The 16,163-nt window shown below is 50.5% G+C and overlaps 3 protein-coding genes across 3 annotated transcripts; 1 reads left to right on the forward strand and 2 right to left on the reverse strand.

Annotated features, from left to right (window-relative positions):
* Window positions 1-1,799: 1,799 nt before the first annotated feature.
* Window positions 1,800-4,093, reverse strand: LOC100908922 (myosin-14). The gene is made up of 8 exons (XM_003742377.2): window positions 3,959-4,093; window positions 3,578-3,853; window positions 3,359-3,481; window positions 3,083-3,277; window positions 2,764-2,962; window positions 2,513-2,668; window positions 2,076-2,355; window positions 1,800-1,984 (listed from the first exon to the last, which is right to left on the reverse strand). Exons 2-8 carry the CDS (start codon window positions 3,805-3,807, stop codon window positions 1,800-1,802), a joined length of 1,368 nt encoding a protein of 455 aa, XP_003742425.1. The 5' UTR covers window positions 3,808-3,853; window positions 3,959-4,093.
* Window positions 4,094-5,924: 1,831 nt separating this feature from the next.
* On the reverse strand, window positions 5,925-6,804 carry EMC6 (ER membrane protein complex subunit 6). The gene is made up of 2 exons (XM_018639155.1): window positions 6,585-6,804; window positions 5,925-6,280 (listed from the first exon to the last, which is right to left on the reverse strand). Exons 1-2 carry the CDS (start codon window positions 6,705-6,707, stop codon window positions 6,056-6,058), a joined length of 348 nt encoding a protein of 115 aa, XP_018494671.1. The 5' UTR covers window positions 6,708-6,804; the 3' UTR covers window positions 5,925-6,055.
* A 429-nt stretch (window positions 6,805-7,233) lies between these two features.
* On the forward strand, window positions 7,234-15,083 carry Rich (Guanine nucleotide exchange factor subunit Rich). The gene is made up of 10 exons (XM_029111173.1): window positions 7,234-7,362; window positions 8,845-9,072; window positions 9,965-10,169; window positions 10,446-10,760; window positions 11,027-13,151; window positions 13,328-13,572; window positions 13,788-14,111; window positions 14,211-14,424; window positions 14,550-14,809; window positions 14,911-15,083. Exons 1-10 carry the CDS (start codon window positions 7,234-7,236, stop codon window positions 15,081-15,083), a joined length of 4,218 nt encoding a protein of 1,405 aa, XP_028967006.1.
* The last annotated feature ends 1,080 nt before the right edge of the window (window positions 15,084-16,163 follow it).

The raw sequence follows: 16,163 nt of genomic DNA on the forward strand, positions 1-16,163 counted from the left end.
CTCGCTCGCATCCTGAAGCAAAAACTTCTTGCAGTGCCTAAAAACTCTGCAGTCCAGGTCCAAGCAGGTCTCTGTCAGATTCTTGTGGGCCTTGTAGCATGACGAATACCGACTTTCCTTGGGGACGTCATGTCTCACTCCCGACATACGGCGGGCTATGAAGAAGCGACATCCAGCGGAAAAAAATGCAGAGGCTAGGTTTCGTCGATGTCATATGCGCTAGCTAGGTAAAAACATCTTGCGCATTCCTGCTGATCGCAAAAGACGAACCAGAGCCCTCTGACCTAATGAATCGAAAATTAATAGCCCAATCGAGCGGTCTTAACCCTCTGCGAGTGGGACGGTCGTTCGACTTCGAAGACGATGCCAAGGACGTGGATGAGCTCAATAATTATGAACTCGGTCTCCATCTCGACGACCGCCATCGGAGCCGTCGATTTCTCCGGGAGACCCATCAGGAGATTCCGGAGGCATCAATTCGCGTTCAGCGAACTCGCGGGTATTCTTCATCGCGAGTGCATCGCTATTCTTGATCCGCCGAAGATGTCGCCGAAGACTTGCTTGATTCGGCCCTATCCGCCCGTCCAGGCGACTCATTCTGCCTCCTCTACTCTGGTCCGGTCTGGACACTCCATTCTGAAAGCAACCCGATCTCGATGAGATTTCAGAGATCGAGAGCTTCATTGGATTATCAGAGGGATACTTTGGTCTGATCCTGGATAAGCTCTGCTCCCGGTCAGGCTGCCCATAGTCTGCCACCGTCGGTTTCTGACCTGAATTGAGCCTCGGATCCGATCTGATTAGTCTCGGAGACTGAATGCCACCACCCCACCTCTGATGAGGACCGGTTCATGAGGCCGTCAAGAGCGACAACTTTCGGCTAGATTGGGGAAGAATTGCCTCGAACAGGTCAGCTAAGCCTGGATAGAGATGTTTTCACGTCAAGACCCAGGCGAGGCCTCTGACATACTCTTCCAACGCTTTCGGGGAATCGGTCTCGAGAAAGACGACTGCTTATTCCGATTCGACGTATTGCTCCTAATTTCTGACATCGTCATCAACGAGTCGCGTATAGATTCCTCTCATGGGGCGTGTGTAAAGTAACTTCTTATCCGCCACCCAATGCGGTATCTGGGAAGATATCTATCGTTCGGAGTTCTGCTCTGCCCTCGTGGACGATGAGTTCTGCAGATTCGAATCAGACGGGCAGTGCAATATACAGGAGCTACCGAGGCAGCTCTAGGCCCCAGGCTACGTTATCGGTCCGATGCAGCGGCCGCCTTGTTTTCGAAGTTGTGGGATATTTCATTTTTTCCTCCTGATCTGCGAGGTAACGACCCTCGGCACTGATTAAGAGAATTGGTTCCGGGTCGAGCACCGGAAAAGCAAGCTCTCCTCAGGAGCTATCGCTTCATCCCTCGGCCCTATGCGTACGCCGTATGCGTTTACCGGGTGTAGGTGGGTTGGCGAGAGGGATCGAGGGGAGCTCTGATCTACGCGATCATTCGGTCATCGGACTCACTAACGTAAATCCCTCTTCCAGACACTAGGATCAATCGCACCGACCGTTCCGGATGGCCATGAGAGACCTCGTTGACTCCTCTGAAATACGTGACAGCAGCGAAATTTCTCTGTTGAATGTAAGCGAGGGGGAACGCGAGCTGGACAGCGGGGCCGTCGATTCTTCTGTAGTGGTCCTATTTGTACGATCACGCAAATGTTTATATATATGTATGTACATAAGAAGCTATGGATCATCCTTATACATGTTCTTCGAAAGCATCGCAAATAATCCGAATTCAGTCGAGAGTTTTGAGTGCTTCCACCAACGATAGCAGCTTCTTGTATTTGCCGTTCTGACTCTCTTCTGTCTTCAAGCATTCGGCCTCTAACAATCGAACCTCTTCACAATGCCGGCTCCAACGATTCATGTGCTCCTCGAACTTCCTGCGGCTTCTGGCGATCCCGGCGGCTTCGAAATCCTCTGCGGAAGCATGAAAAAATCCTCGGAACGAAATCCACTGATTGATATTCGGATTTCATTCGCCTGTCGACAACCTACAGAAATCACCGACCTGTCCAGGCGTAGACCTCGTTGATAGCTTGCTTTATTCTGTTTTCTTCTGAGACGAGCGGTCCTTTCAGTTTCGCCTCATTAGCTAGCTCATGCTGCTTGACACTGTCTTCTTTTTCGAGACTCTGAACGGTCTCCGATTTCAAGCATTCCTGATCGCTCATTTTTTTGACCTGCTGATTCCGGCTTTCAACGTTCGTTTGCAGTCGGTCACGCTCGCTCTGAAGATCGACGATGCATTTCTGCTCATCGGCTATTCTCTTCTCGAATTGTTTCGTTCCCTGGAACGATACAATGTTCGAACCGGATGCGTCCTCATTCGGCTGTCCGAGGTTCTTTCACGAGGGTCGAGAGGGCCGACTCGAAAATTCTCCCTGTAGTTCAGATATGACCCTTGAAGCATTACGGATTGACAAGCTCGGATACTTGGCTACATACGTGATCGAATTCCAAGACGACCGTTCCGATATTCCGGGCGGTGTTGAGGATTTTACGGGCTCGTCGCTCCTCTTCAGCTAGACTTTTCTCCTCCTTATCGATCTCATTCAGCTGTTTTTCTCGATCGGCGAAGAGCGTGCCCTTGGTCACCGAGTCCTGGCGGGCGAGTGAAATAGAGCTTGAGAATCTGAGCAAAGCAACATCGAGAGAAGCTTTTGGGATTAGAACGTTGTCTTGGACGTCCTCCTCACCTTGCGCAACTGTTCCAGCGCGGCCACTTGAGATTCGGGATCAGAAACCACGAGATCCTGAAGCTCTGATAATTGGTGCTCATGTGCAGTGGATTGTTCTTGACTTTGGGACAGCTGCTCCTGTTCCTTCTCCAGGACCAGTTTGAGCTCGGCATATTCGTTCTGCAATCTCATGGCCTTCTCCAGGCTCTCGTCTCGCCTGAAGGATATCCACAAGGGCTTTGGCAAGAACATTCCCTCCGCGCCGGAATCGATTATAATCAAATAGATCGATTATGATTATATAATTGTGGAAGATAAATCGCCCCTGCGGACTCACTGCTCGACAGCTCGATTGAAGACCTCGTCGATTTTGGCTTCCTTGAGTTGAGCTATTCGTTGCTCGTTACTGCGGAGTTCGTCCTTATCCTGCTCGAGATGCAGTCTCTGCTTCTCGATTTCCTCCGCAAGTTCTTCAAGTGATTGACATTCGTCGCTCGTCGCGTCATAAAGCTTCGCCGCGTAGAAGAGATATCTGGAAGAGTTGAGATTGAACTCAAGATGTACTGAGATACTGATCAAGCTGAGACAAGACGATCGGCTTAAAGGAACTCACTTCAGCATTTGCTGGAGCATCTGGTTGAACTTTTTCGTGTCGGGTTTCATCAAGTCGTTGAAGTCGAAAATCATTGACCCCCCTTTGCTCAGCAAAGCGAGCGCTTCTTCCCAGAGTATGCATCTGAAAATCGGACCCAGAGGATCATGATCGATCGTATGGACGAACGGAATATTAGATGGGTCGATGAGAGAGTGAGCGATCGCGCTTGAGTCTCACCTGTTCTGAATAAAAGGACTTGCAGCGGAATTGACATTGTATTTGTCTAGCGAGATGGCCAACTGCTGATTCATGCACTCAGGTGAGACCAGAAAAGCCGCATTGGTGAAATCCGTCATCACTCTGAAGGTTGTCGTTCTCGAGAGGTTCTGCAATTCCTCCGGCTTGATCTCGACGCCCATCCGCGACAGATTAGCGCAGAGCCGAGCGATGTCGCCTCGATTCGCCATCAGCTCTCTGTGATCAGGCAGAACTCGGGGGAACAGCAGTTCTTCGCTGTGGGTCGAGAACTGAGAGGTATGAGCGAAGGAAGTGCCAGTACGAATGCAATCGCTTCGGACAGTCGTTGCCGGAAGCGCCTCGACAGAACCGATATGCTACCTGGGTAATCCAGGAACCTTGGTCCTCAGTTCCTCCGGGAACCTGGAGCTGGAGACGAATTTCGACAGTCTCAGAGAGAAAGGAATCTCCTCTGCGCACACTCCGCTCCGCACACGGGAGTTCAAATCGATGCAAACCGCCACAAGTTAGCAGACGGGCGAAACAACTTTGAAATTCCGACGAATAGCTATCCGACGGACGTGGTTGTCTGACTGGAGAAAGGCCGCCGGTCTTTCAACGCGCGAGCTTTCTCGTTTATGAGCGGTCGGTGGCATCCGAACTTCCCGAGAAAGGGCTAAAGTTTCTGCGGGGAAGGATCATCTCTGAGCCCGCGTGCGGTCGAGCTCGCAGAGAGTGTGCGAGTCGGGGAGCGACTTCAAGCTCCGCTAGTTTATTTTTCCCGGACAGGTAGACCGATGCGAATCTAGTTACTTCAGCGGCTCTGATTTTCCAGGGGCTCTCCGGGAGGGGCGGGACTGCTTCCGGTGTGCCGGCTCAGCTCGATCTGTCATTCGCCGTAGATTGCCCTTCCCCAACGCTATGCGCAAACTGAATCCTCGCAAGGCATCCAATTATTTTGTTGTACTCCATCGTCGATAGAGACAAAAGATGATTCCGAACGAGGGATGAGTGATTTCGTACCGAACTGTGATCTCGGTTATCCCTGCGAAGTAAAATTGGCATGAAGCCGAAATTATCCGAAAAGCGAGGTTACGAAAGTCAACGCGAGGTTTCCACGATTTCCCCGGATTTGTGGTCCGGGAGAGACCAGCGAAGTCGGCTTAAAGGAAGCGAGTTGAATTCCGCAGTGACGACGAATGAAGAAAATCACCGAAATCGCAGCAGAACTGCGGTGACTTCTGAGTAAGTCGCGATCAACCGCCCTATTTTCTAGAAATCGCAGGGAAGCTTGACATTCGCTCGAGCACCGCGTCGATAGTGCTCCTCCAAATAACCTTGCTTCGCGAGCTCGTCCCTTGTCGCGGATCCTCTTCGATTGCCTGAACTCCATCTTCTGTCCAGAACACGCTCCCCCTGCTCTTTCAATGAGCGCGATTGAATAATGTCGCTCGTTCCCTCTTTTCCAGAGGATGCACCCTTGAGACGAACGACAAACAAAATGGCAAACGGTAGAGGGGACTCGGTACCCGGTGAGATATATCCCAGAGCCATATTCGAATATCAGACGCCAATTATTATCTTCCGCAGGAGTTTTTTGAAGTTACCTAGGAGTCCAGGAGTGGCCCCCCGAAACGATTTTCACACGCGTTTCTCGCATACCCTTCTTCTGCAGTTATTCAGTTTTGTGCTCTTAATCCCTTCCTTAGCGATATAAGTAGAGACCAGAGGTAGATACCAGTGGTGCTAGGATCCTCCATTCTGTTAGGCCCACCTTGCTTCAGAAAACCAGGGTCTGCTGACAAGGAAGAATCGACTCTAAGCGGAGCCCGGCTCGAGTTCTCCCATCTTGACTTCTATTCGAAGCGCTCATTATCCAGCTCTCCTGTTTCCTGAGCATTCTTCGACTATAATACTTTGGTACTACTGCTGTAACATGTCATATTCCTCGTGCCGCTCAGCGTCGCCGACCTGGTAGTTGAATCTCGGAATCGGACGTAGAGGAGAATCATGAGCCAGCTCTCGATTAGTTTGAAGCAGGAAAAGCAGGATTTCTCTCGGCAGCGATTCCCAATCATTCAAAAATGGGTAGCTCACGCCTTCCCATCGATTCCTTCATGATCACCCAATCAGGAAATCTGTGATATATTATATTGCCTATCGCACAGATGTCAGCGAGAGGTCCGACCGAAGCTTCGACGGATGCACCATGAGGGAAAAGGAGCGCTCGAACATTCCTGTTCCTCCGAGGGATCACGCGGTCCTCCTCTATTTCAGAGCCTCCGAGGGCTCTTCGATGTCGTCTGAAGGGATTGAGGAGTGACCTCGACCATGGAATGGAGTGTGCTGTTTAATTTAAAATACCGACATATCTTTTATTCTGATTCCGAAGCACACACCGGCAGGTGATCCCGATGCCGATCCATCCACACAGTATCAAAAATCTATGGAGACAACGCGGACTCTCCTCTCTTCTACCTAGTAAACGTGTACCATCCCATAACTGAAGGTCCAGAAGAGTATGTAGGTGAACAATCCTCCCAAGAGGCTATGCGTTAGGAATGTGAACCTGGACTTCAAAAACTTCTGCCACGAGTTGTGGTTCTTCACGACCAACATCGCCCATAGGATCAGCGCCGTGACGAAGTAGAAGAGGAAGCCATAGAGTGATGTCAGGCCCAGGATCCCGGCAGAGCATCCGCTCTGTAAAAACAGGAGAAGCACACTTGAGGAGTCCTTCTCTGCGAGTTTTTCCAATCGACTCGTTCCATCGTTTTATTCTCCTCTCATTCGTGAGGATGAGCTCGTATGGTTTCCTCTGAGACTGTTTCAGAGCGTAGCGCCAGAAATTGGGGAGGAACTCATCTAAATCGGCCGGGAATGATCGGCAGAGAATTATGATCGAAGGATTGCTGGTAGCGCATTCATGCGTCCTCAAGTGGAACATTTTCACCTCTGATCTGATTCAATCGAATAATTTCGATGATTGTTAATTAGAAGCACCCACCAGAACGGAGACTGTCGTCCGGGTGAAACTCAGCACGCTCGTGTTGTGCCGCATCGCCGTATCGCTCAGGACTATGGTTTCGCCGCTCGGCTCCTTGGATTTCCGTACTTTTGTTTCCGACATCCTTTCGGACCGGTCAATTTACTTCAGAATGAAAAAGTTTCACACGCTCAGAGATCACGGTACGGAGCGATTGTTCCTTCCTCTTTTCTTCGGACAGCAGATGTCGTCTGCCTGTCAGCTGTGTTCGACGGCCAAACTGGCGGAAGACTTCGTGAGCGGTTTTCCTATCTTATTCTTCTCTGCATCGACAGGGCAGCGCTTCGCTCGGAAAAAGTTCCTCAAATCGTTCTCTGGGCTTAGCATGGATTTGGAAGCCCACATGTTCTCGCTGACTCTCATTGTACTCCGAAGATAATCTATGAAGTTCCCTCCTCCCCGCTAAATTGGCGGCCGAATCCAGGTGGAATTGTTTTGGCTTCGTGACGTTTCCTGTGGCAGCTGGTTGGCACTGGTAGTGTCTATGGAGCACTTCTCAGCTGCAGTGGCAGCACGAGCGGATAGAATAATCACCACACTACATCGGAGTAGTAGAGGAGGGGAACTGTAGTGATGTGCATTTATTATTTTGTGTGATGTGAACGGAACCATGTACTTTCCGGTGCGTTGGCCGAAGTACTTGGGCCTCAACGGTCCAGTACTTCAGATTTCTGCGGACTATCCTAGGACATTGTTCGCAGTACTCCAGCCGGACAGCATATCCATTTGGGTAGAGAAGGTGAGTTCGATTCCCGCGGTCATCCTGTGAGTCCACACTCGATTCGGAGGGACGCCCGTGACGAGTGAAGGATTGGGAAAAATGTACGTGAGCTGTCGAAGGATCCCGGAGGATCTGTCGGAAGTGCGGTTCGGTTTCTGGGACGGCTTTAATCCGTGTTCCACTTTCGGGGGCTTCTGTGGGCTTCCAAGAAATGTAGCGGTAAAGACATTGATTCCGGTCGGCGCTCGACCAGCGCAGTAAGCAATTTCTCCGGAGCCTAATAAGAGAAGGCACCGCCTTGAATCGGAGTTGACGGAGATTCAAAGAGAATGTTATGGAATTGCGCTCGTTGTAAACATCGTCCACGACTGTCATCGAAGATCGACCTCTGGACTGTTCAGCGGAAAAAACTCCAGCGACATGCTGTCGTGTTCACTCGTTCCGGCCGGTAGAAGAACCTCGAGGAGACGTTTGGATAATGAGCTCTCTCCCTTCGGAAAAAAACGCCTCGACCTTGGCGCAGCGTCATTTGGTTGATCAGGCAATGAACATTCCATGTGTTCGAGTAAAAGCACATGTCATCTCGAACAACTTTCCGTCGCCATTATCCAGAATGGATGGCAACTAGAGATCCCGTTAGCTTGAATTTGTGCTGTCGTTTGCCCGCGGCGACAGCGCAGCAACAACCCCGCCACAAACTCGGCGCTGAGCGCATCAGCGAATCAATCGCTCGGGCTCACGTGTTTCTCTTCGATCGGGCTGGCTCCCGGATCGGGCACTCCTTGTATGATATGCTTCCCATTCCGTGATCGGGCTGGACTCGAGCTCAATCCGGCCATTCGACTACTACGCTCTCCGAAACTCCGTCGAGGTGCTCCGCCGAATTCCCTCTGATTCCATCCGGAGACGAGTCCTGACCGTTCCAAAAAAAGCCCTGAATAGTTAGAAGCTCCCTTTTCTAACTGATTGAATAAAGCGTGTTTTTGCTGAAATTCCTTCCCTCGTTCACAAGTGGATACATTATTGACGAGCCGCTCCGACTTCGCCAGGCGGTGCCTCGTCGTGAACGGTGTATGGCTTTCAAAGGGTCCAAAGGCGCTTCGAAGAGAATGTGGAGTGTTTTCTCATCTTCCTGGGGAACTCTGGAGTTTTTGAGAAAAATCGAGTTCACCGGGATGTCCCCGACCGCCCGAGGAGCGCACCCTTTGGTTCCTCAAGTTCCAATGGGAATATCATGTGGATATTTTTCGACTGGTCCAATGCCATTGCCCCCGTGGCAGGCTGGCACGCGCAATCTTACCCCGAGGATTGATTTCGGCTCACTTCCGGAGCAGATTGGTGGGAGGTCTCGATGAGCAAGTCTCACAGTCACCCACGGCTTACCGCTGACCTTACCTGGTTGATGTTTCGCCGGCCTCTCCGAGATGGCGAATCGAGCTCTCGTCAAGTGACATGCCGAATAAATTCGAGTGATAACGCATATGTATTCTTTCATTTCAGATGACTCTGCCCCTATGGAGTCATCGACGTTCCATGGACTCACTATCGAACCATGGCTCAAACACGAGAGTTGTCTGGCGGCGGGACTCTTCAGGCCTAGCAATCGTCACTTCAAAAGATCACATCCTCTTCTTCCATCTGGATTTAAACGAGTTTACCGATCCAATTTACGAGCAACGGGATGTCACGGGAGCCTTCAAACGTGAGAGTTCGGAGCTTTACATCAAGGTGAGTCCCTCGAGTTATTTTTGTGTCAAGAAAAAAAGCCGCGCGCCTTCAGATGGAGCGGGAGTATTCCTCGGTATGGTGCGATCGATGCATCGATCTTATTGAATGCTGACTCATTCTAGAGACTTAGGTATTCCCCGATTCGCGAAATCAACTCGTGTAAGCTTCGCGATTCAAATATCTAAGTATCGGCTCATTCTGAATGGAGATTCCTTTTACGCGACAAATTAGGGGCGTATGTCGCCTTCACATTCTTCCGGCATCTGCCTCGAGGAGAGTTACATATATGAATCCCCTCGATCCTTCCGTTTCGTTCCATCGCCAGGCATGGGACGTCACGGTGACAGACAGCAATCTGTCCAATTGCTTTGTTCGAGGTTTGAATTTCTGAGAACTCTTTACGCAGAACAGCGAGGCTCCCTCGTTATCGCAAATTGCCCGCGCTCCCCGATGCTCTGCGTGGGAGATATCCGCTCAAGTTAATGCTGTCACAGAAGTTTTCCATGCTGTCTGCGACGGATTTTCCCTGTGAGACTTCGTGGACTGGACCGCTCATACCTAGTCTTTTGTGGAGAGAACGCGTGCTCGGGACGCGCTCATAGTTCATTTCCGCGACCCCTGGGGAGGCATGGCATGGAGTGCCGGCATTCGCATCTGATCGGTCCCCGGGTCTTCCGCAGTGATGGTCGATGCAGAACGCAGTATTGTATATCTTGTAGAGGGAGGCTCGTACTGGAAGAGCGAGCTCACCGGGAATTGAGGTATCATGCCACGGGAGGAGGAGGGAGGGGGAATTTGATGCTTTAGAACCTCGAAAAAATTGAGACCAAGAAAGCTTCAGGAAAAAGCGCGGTGGTTCCTTGAATCTGAGCCCATGTAATTTACTCCGCAGGAAAAAATTTACCCAATCACCTTAAGACTCGCCGGAGGATGCTCTCTTGGAACTAGAATTTCTGCCATCCTGTCGTTCCGAGACGAGCTGCTCGTCGCTCAGAGTGATGGATTGATACTTCGGATAGCATGGGACGGAATGGTTCGGGAAGATCTCACCATAAATCTCAAGGAAGTCAAGTTTGCCACCGAAGTCTACACTTGGCGTAAGTGTGTTTCAGTCATTATTTCAGACGTGAACGCACGGGGATATCTAGCAATGAAGTCATGGAAAATTCTTGGATTCCTAGCGTAAAACTTCATTGAACTCCCCCGGATAGATTTGATTGAAATTCCTCTCCTCTCGGTCACGGAGGAATTGATTTTTTCGCATTGGCTGTCTCCGTTAAGAGAATTCGATCTGTGAAATCGACTCATGGCTCATTGATACGAATTCAGATACAGTTCGACCAGAACTTGAGTCCAAAAATCAATGATTCCAGGGAGCAGCTTCACCAACGAGACCTACGAGGTGGTGGATATACAATATCTCCCGCTGATCGGTTCTCTATCGTTGGTGTTCGCGAATGGGCGTGCCGGCGTTATAATGGCAACAACGAATCAGTTTTCTCCGAGAGAAATCCAAGGTGTTTGGATCATGGACGTCACCGAGGCAACTTGTACCGCTGTCAATCACCGCTACAGACTCATCGCGTACGGTCTCAGCAACTCGGAGGGGGTCGTTTATTACCTCGACGAAGCCACCGTCACCTTTGTGTTGTCGCACAAATTGACTCTGAGCGACAAAGACTTCCCAGGTTAGTTACAAGGGGCAAATGAAGGGACAACCACAATGAGGATCACCGTGACGACGACGGCACCATCTGAAACGACAGCAGCAGCATATCGTCGAATAATGCATGATGCGACAACAAACAGGGGCGGAGTCGTTTCCTCGTTGTCTGGGGTGGGGCAAAGCGCGTGAATCGACCGTAAATCTAATAAATCAGCCCGATGGAACCGAAGTGACATGAATAGGATTTCCACCTTGTAGTGAGTTCTCCATGCTCTGATTTCCTTCCAGATGTCGCGAAAGTCGCCGGACCTGTCCGATGTATACAGTGGACGATAGACAACACGGCCGTTGCCGTCGCGTGGGAGAAATGCGGCCTGGCCGTTTGGTCTGTTTTCGGATCGCTGATCTTCTGCTCACTCAATTGGGAATCCCCCTACTGCAAGATACAGATCCGAGCGATGGAGTGGGGCTTCCACGGCTACAACCTTTGGCTCGGCTCCGATCGGGAAGACCTGTGCCTGCTGAGTTTTATGAAAGCGGCGGCCACTAATTACTCGGCGCCTCAGAGCGATCAGCAGAAAATCCTCCTTCAAGGAGCGTCCAGTGTACTTATCAGCTCAAAGGACACCTTATCGCGGAAACAAAACGAGCCAGGATCCCCGTGGTCCGGCCCCTCGTTGGAAAACCATGCCGCCAACAAACATTGGATCCACATTGTCGTACCCAGTACATATTCAGCCCTGAACGGCCCAATCTGCTACTCGTGTATCGACAGCGATGCGAATAACCTCTGCATCGCCGGACGGAGTGGCTTCTGTCTGTATTCGTTACAAACGAAAAAGTGGAAGTTTTTCGGTAACGAAACCCAAGAGCAGGACTTCAACATCATCGGCGGTGTGCTCTGGTGGTCGGACTACGTCGTCTGCGGATGCCTCAACCTCAAGGATCCGGGAGATGAGATCCGCATGTATCCGAGGGACGAGCGCTTGGACAACTGTAACGCCGTCATTTACAAATGCGAGACTCAAGTGCTTCATCTATCGACATGCGAAGATAAACTCCTGGTGTTCCTGTCGAACTCGCACATAAATATTTATCTCATGCAGCGTCGCACGACCCCCTCGTCGACGGGGATCGAACTTGTTAAACTCGAGCAAATCGACGTCTCCAGTCTGCTGCCGCACTGTCTCTGCGTCATATCTGCGACGTTGACGAATCTATCTGTGACTCCTATACCGGCCTATATTCAGAAGCGGCCGGAATCCATATTGCTCAACGTATGCGGACGTCTCTACCTACTTCAACAGGATGTTTTCGCAGCGACCCGGAGGAGGCCGTCGTTGGCTGGCCCATCCCCGAAACTCGGCGAATGCGCCTACGGCAATCCGATAGTTTTAGCCACGGGAGTAGAGAACATGTGGATATCGTGCAATCCCAATCCGAAGATGCCTCATCTGACCGAAGCGCTGTACATCGCATGCGGGGCCGCCGGAATGCATATCTGGCTGCCACTCTTGCAAACCACCGATGAGGAGCACAGCTTCATGTCGAAACGCATCATGTTGGAGATCAAGGTCAACATCTACCCGCTGGCGATTCTCTTCAACGAGGCCATCGTTCTCGGAGCCGAAAGCGACGTATCGATCAACAGTTTATTCCCAAGTTTTCCTCATTGTGTCGTGTCCAAATCAAGTCAGGTGTATCTGCATCCGATCATCAATAACCTCTTGACTCGGAATCTCGGGAGCCACGCTTGGCAGATCGCGAAAAGCTGCAGCCACCTGCCCTACTTCAATCACTCGCTCGAACTCCTTCTTCACGAGGTTCTGGAAGAAGAAGCCAACTCATCGTTACCCATCCACGACGCACTGTTGCCACGTGTTATCGACTTCATTCGGGAGTTCCCCGTCTTCCTCACAACCGTTGTTCAATGTGCCCGGAAAACCGAGTTGGCACTGTGGCCGTATCTGTTCTCAGCTGTTGGAAATCCTAAAGATCTGTTCAAAGAGTGCATCCTACAGGGTCAACTTGAAACAGCCACCTCGTATCTGTTAGTGCTGCAGAATCTCGAAGTGGCGCTCGTGTCTCGACAGCAGGCTACCATTCTCTTGGGTTCGGCTCTAGATGCCGGCAAATGGCAGCTTGCCAAGGACATCATCCGGTTCCTGAGAGCAATCGATCCGTCCGATGTGGAATCTCCACCGAGAGCGTCCCTCACACCGTCGATGGCTCCATGCGCCGGAGCCAAGGGCGGCCAAGTTTCGATGGTCAAGCCTCACGATGACATTACGCTCATGATGACAAGCATGAGGGGCCAGTCGCAGAATACGCGACAGAGACTCTCGTCGAAAAGCGAAAGTTCCTCGGAACCGAAAACCCCCGCTCAACCTAAGCTCAGCACAAGTTCGTCGAGGTGGGTTAAGTCGTGGAACTCTGCCGGGGAAGTGGGAAAATATTCTACATGATATTGTGACGAGCCCCGAGCTTGCTGCTCATGGTCGATTTCTCGTTCTGCACGCTTCTCCCTGAATGTTCCTTCTTCCAATTTTCGCTTCTTAATCTCGATTCTGACCTCATCTTCGATTTCAGAGACGACTCTGAAATCATGGACGAAGCATTTATCGACGTGATATTATCGAGATACGCGAAGAAGTTGCTACAAGCCGGTCAACTTCGCAAATTGGGATTCTTCGTTGCTTATCTGGATTTCCCCATGGGAGCGTTTCTTGCTAAAGAGAAGAACAAGGCCGGCAAAATATCGGATTACCCCTCAGCTCTGAAGAACTTACATAGGGACTTCGAATTCCCTTTCCCACCCTACGTTCCTGGAAGTGGTGAGTTGAGCAGATTGAGCCTTCGTTGCTGATCATTGTCGATCGCTCTCCCTTGAAGAAGCGGGAGCATGAATGTATATCATGGAGTGGGCGATTCGATTACCGAGGGTTTGCATTGTTTCTCTATATCGAAGCCGTCGCTCGCATCACGCTCAATCGACAACCCAAGCGATTGACGCCAAGGAGTTCTCATCTGAATGCTTGCTTTGTTCTAGATTCGAGTACCGCTTCTAGCGAATCGCCCACAAATAGCTCGAACGGATCGAACGGAATGGCTTCGATATTCGGTCACAGCGTCCCCCGGAGTTCTAGCATGGCGTCCGACTCGGGCTTCACCTCGATTGACGCGCCATTGCAACCGCCATCGTTGAACACTGAAGCCGATTCTCGGGACGGGACGCACGTCGTAATTCGCAATGCTGAATGCAGCTCGTTGAATGTTTCGGATGCCGGAAGCTGGCAGATGAATCAAACGGAGAGCTTGAGCCACCATGCGACTCCGGGAGACGGGAGTCCCAATACAGACACCAGGAAATTCGGTGAGGATCGAGAATTAATCGGAAATTATCAGCCCCCTATAATTCGAGCCTTTTGTCCGGCCTCCGAGATAGAGCCTAAGAGCTTCTTCCGTTTCGAAGGTCCCACCGGCCCCTGGAACGAGAAAGAGAAGGAACGAATACTAAAACAGATTTCTCAACTGAGCGATTTGTTCACGGCGTACGAATGCTACGACTGGGCGCTGGTCTGTGCCGTTATTCTGACCCAAGCGTCCCTCGTGGTGAAGTTTGCCCTCCGCTCAAGTGTACATAGGCAGGCAGTACAAACTTTCGACCTTTGGGCGCACAAGGAGTGGTGAGAAACATATCTGTCTAGTCATCGTCATCGATGAATATTCTCATTCTAGAAATCACGATGTATTCCTTTTTCCCGACAGCTTGTCAAACCGCGTGGGTCAGAATAGATCTATTCCTTTCCAGTGCCGGCTACCGTCCATTCTTTCAAAGCGTATTTGCTCAGATAAATCGCAGTCTGAAATTGAGTCTCCAAGCTCCGTCACTCCTCAAAAGCCCAGGGAATCAGAATGATGAAGCTTTCCTGATCAACTCCGTGCCTGGATCGAAGCCTGGCTCGCCCGTCGGTCAACGACCGCCGAGTGCAGATTCGGACGGGAGTGAAATTCTCGCCAAAGAAGACAATATTGATATCAATCGGTGTAAGCTGCAACCGCTGGATCATGGTTAGTATTCCCTTCGAGCTCGTTCAGCCGTGGGAGATTTTTCGTCGCAGCTTCTCCGTTGGCGACATCCCGGACTGAAGCACTTCTCTTTTTCATTCCAGAGGAAGAGGTCCGGCTCGAGGCAACGGGTCTCACGCATTCCATGTCACACCCAGACTTGAAACCGCTAAGAATTTCCAGTGATGGTGAGCTGCAGGCTTCGAGGACGAGATCTGTGGAGAATTTCCGGCAGGGGAGCGACGAGGATGAGGAGAGTAACTGCGTCTTACAATAAGGACGTTATGCTATGTAGTAGGAGCGTCCATCACCGAGTTGTTGGATGATTAATTATTCAATTGAGCTGTTCACTAAGCAAAAAGCAATCAGACTTGAAGCCGTCCATTACAATCATCCATCGATCATTGTCCATCGGTCTCGACGTCGAAGTGGGACGCGGAGGGAGATAGAAGTTCGAACAGAGACCCAAACGGAGTCTGATGTCCGCAAATTCTACAGAACGTCGAGAGAGGTCACATTCCCCGTGGGGCGCCTGGCACTCCACTCTGTAATTGAAGTGTACATAGAAAGCAGGTGATCGATACGTGAATTTTGACCTATTATAGAGAGCGAGAGAGTTTCATACCAGCGACTAACCAATCCTGTTCGACTATTTTCGCGATTATATGCCAGCGAATTTTTGCACTGATTCTACATTCTTCGGCGTTCTCTGAGTACAGACGAGACAAAATAGAGAGTCATGGATTTATTCTGGGGGACGCAGGTCACTGTCGTTGGAAATGAAGGAGAATAGGAACTTATTAGAATTCTGCTGTGGGGACTCTGTGCCAAAGCGAATCCGGGAGCTCTGCGGCGAATTTCACTTTCGGAAGATAAGGAACTCTGCTTAATAGCTTCGATGAGAATTGTCGCTGTTTCTTTCGGATCGATGCTATGCGATGAACCCGGTTTCAAGCTTGAGTCGGATTTTTTTCCACCGAGTCCGTCATGTTTATTCGAGCTTTGAATTGAATGTTGAGAGCGGTTGCAGACTAGGTGTCTTTCGATGAGCCAACGTCCGGAAATATATCGTCGAGTTATTAGCGCGAATCATCTTAGTTGTGAGCTTCCGCACGGTAGAGTCATCCCACGCATGGTGCAATCGAATAATGGGGGGCGCTCTCTCTAGGTTCTCGCATCAAATTATTTCGATGAACTTCTGGCCAGTACTGATTGTGTCTGGGTATCACCTTCTGATTGTTGATATTGAAGGATATGACGTGATATGTGCGCGGCGCCTCTTTCAATTCCACATTCATTTGTCGTTGAGAAATTTCGGATCACGGTGCGATTCAAGAATCTCCTAGGAAGACGATGA

Source organism: Galendromus occidentalis, unplaced genomic scaffold (genome assembly GCF_000255335.2).
Source record: "Galendromus occidentalis unplaced genomic scaffold, Mocc_1.1 scf7180000077383, whole genome shotgun sequence".
Lineage (NCBI taxonomy): Eukaryota > Metazoa > Arthropoda > Arachnida > Mesostigmata > Phytoseiidae > Galendromus > Galendromus occidentalis.

Coding starts and splice junctions, on each gene's coding strand:
- LOC100908922 (XM_003742377.2), bottom strand. CDS start 3,807: ATGGCGAATCGAGGCGACATCGCTCGGCTCTGCGCTAATCTGTCGCGG. Junction 2,669..2,763: donor CGCTGGAACAGTTGCGCAAG/GTGAGGAGGACG, acceptor CTCGCCCGCCAG/GACTCGGTGACCAAGGGCAC. Junction 2,356..2,512: donor TCGTCTTGGAATTCGATCAC/GTATGTAGCCAA, acceptor GTATCGTTCCAG/GGAACGAAACAATTCGAGAA.
- EMC6 (XM_018639155.1), bottom strand. CDS start 6,707: ATGTCGGAAACAAAAGTACGGAAATCCAAGGAGCCGAGCGGCGAAACC. Junction 6,281..6,584: donor GGACGACAGTCTCCGTTCTG/GTGGGTGCTTCT, acceptor CTGTTTTTACAG/AGCGGATGCTCTGCCGGGAT.
- Rich (XM_029111173.1), top strand. CDS start 7,234: ATGTACTTTCCGGTGCGTTGGCCGAAGTACTTGGGCCTCAACGGTCCA. Junction 10,170..10,445: donor CACCGAAGTCTACACTTGGC/GTAAGTGTGTTT, acceptor CAATGATTCCAG/GGAGCAGCTTCACCAACGAG. Junction 14,112..14,210: donor TACAGACACCAGGAAATTCG/GTGAGGATCGAG, acceptor TCCGTTTCGAAG/GTCCCACCGGCCCCTGGAAC.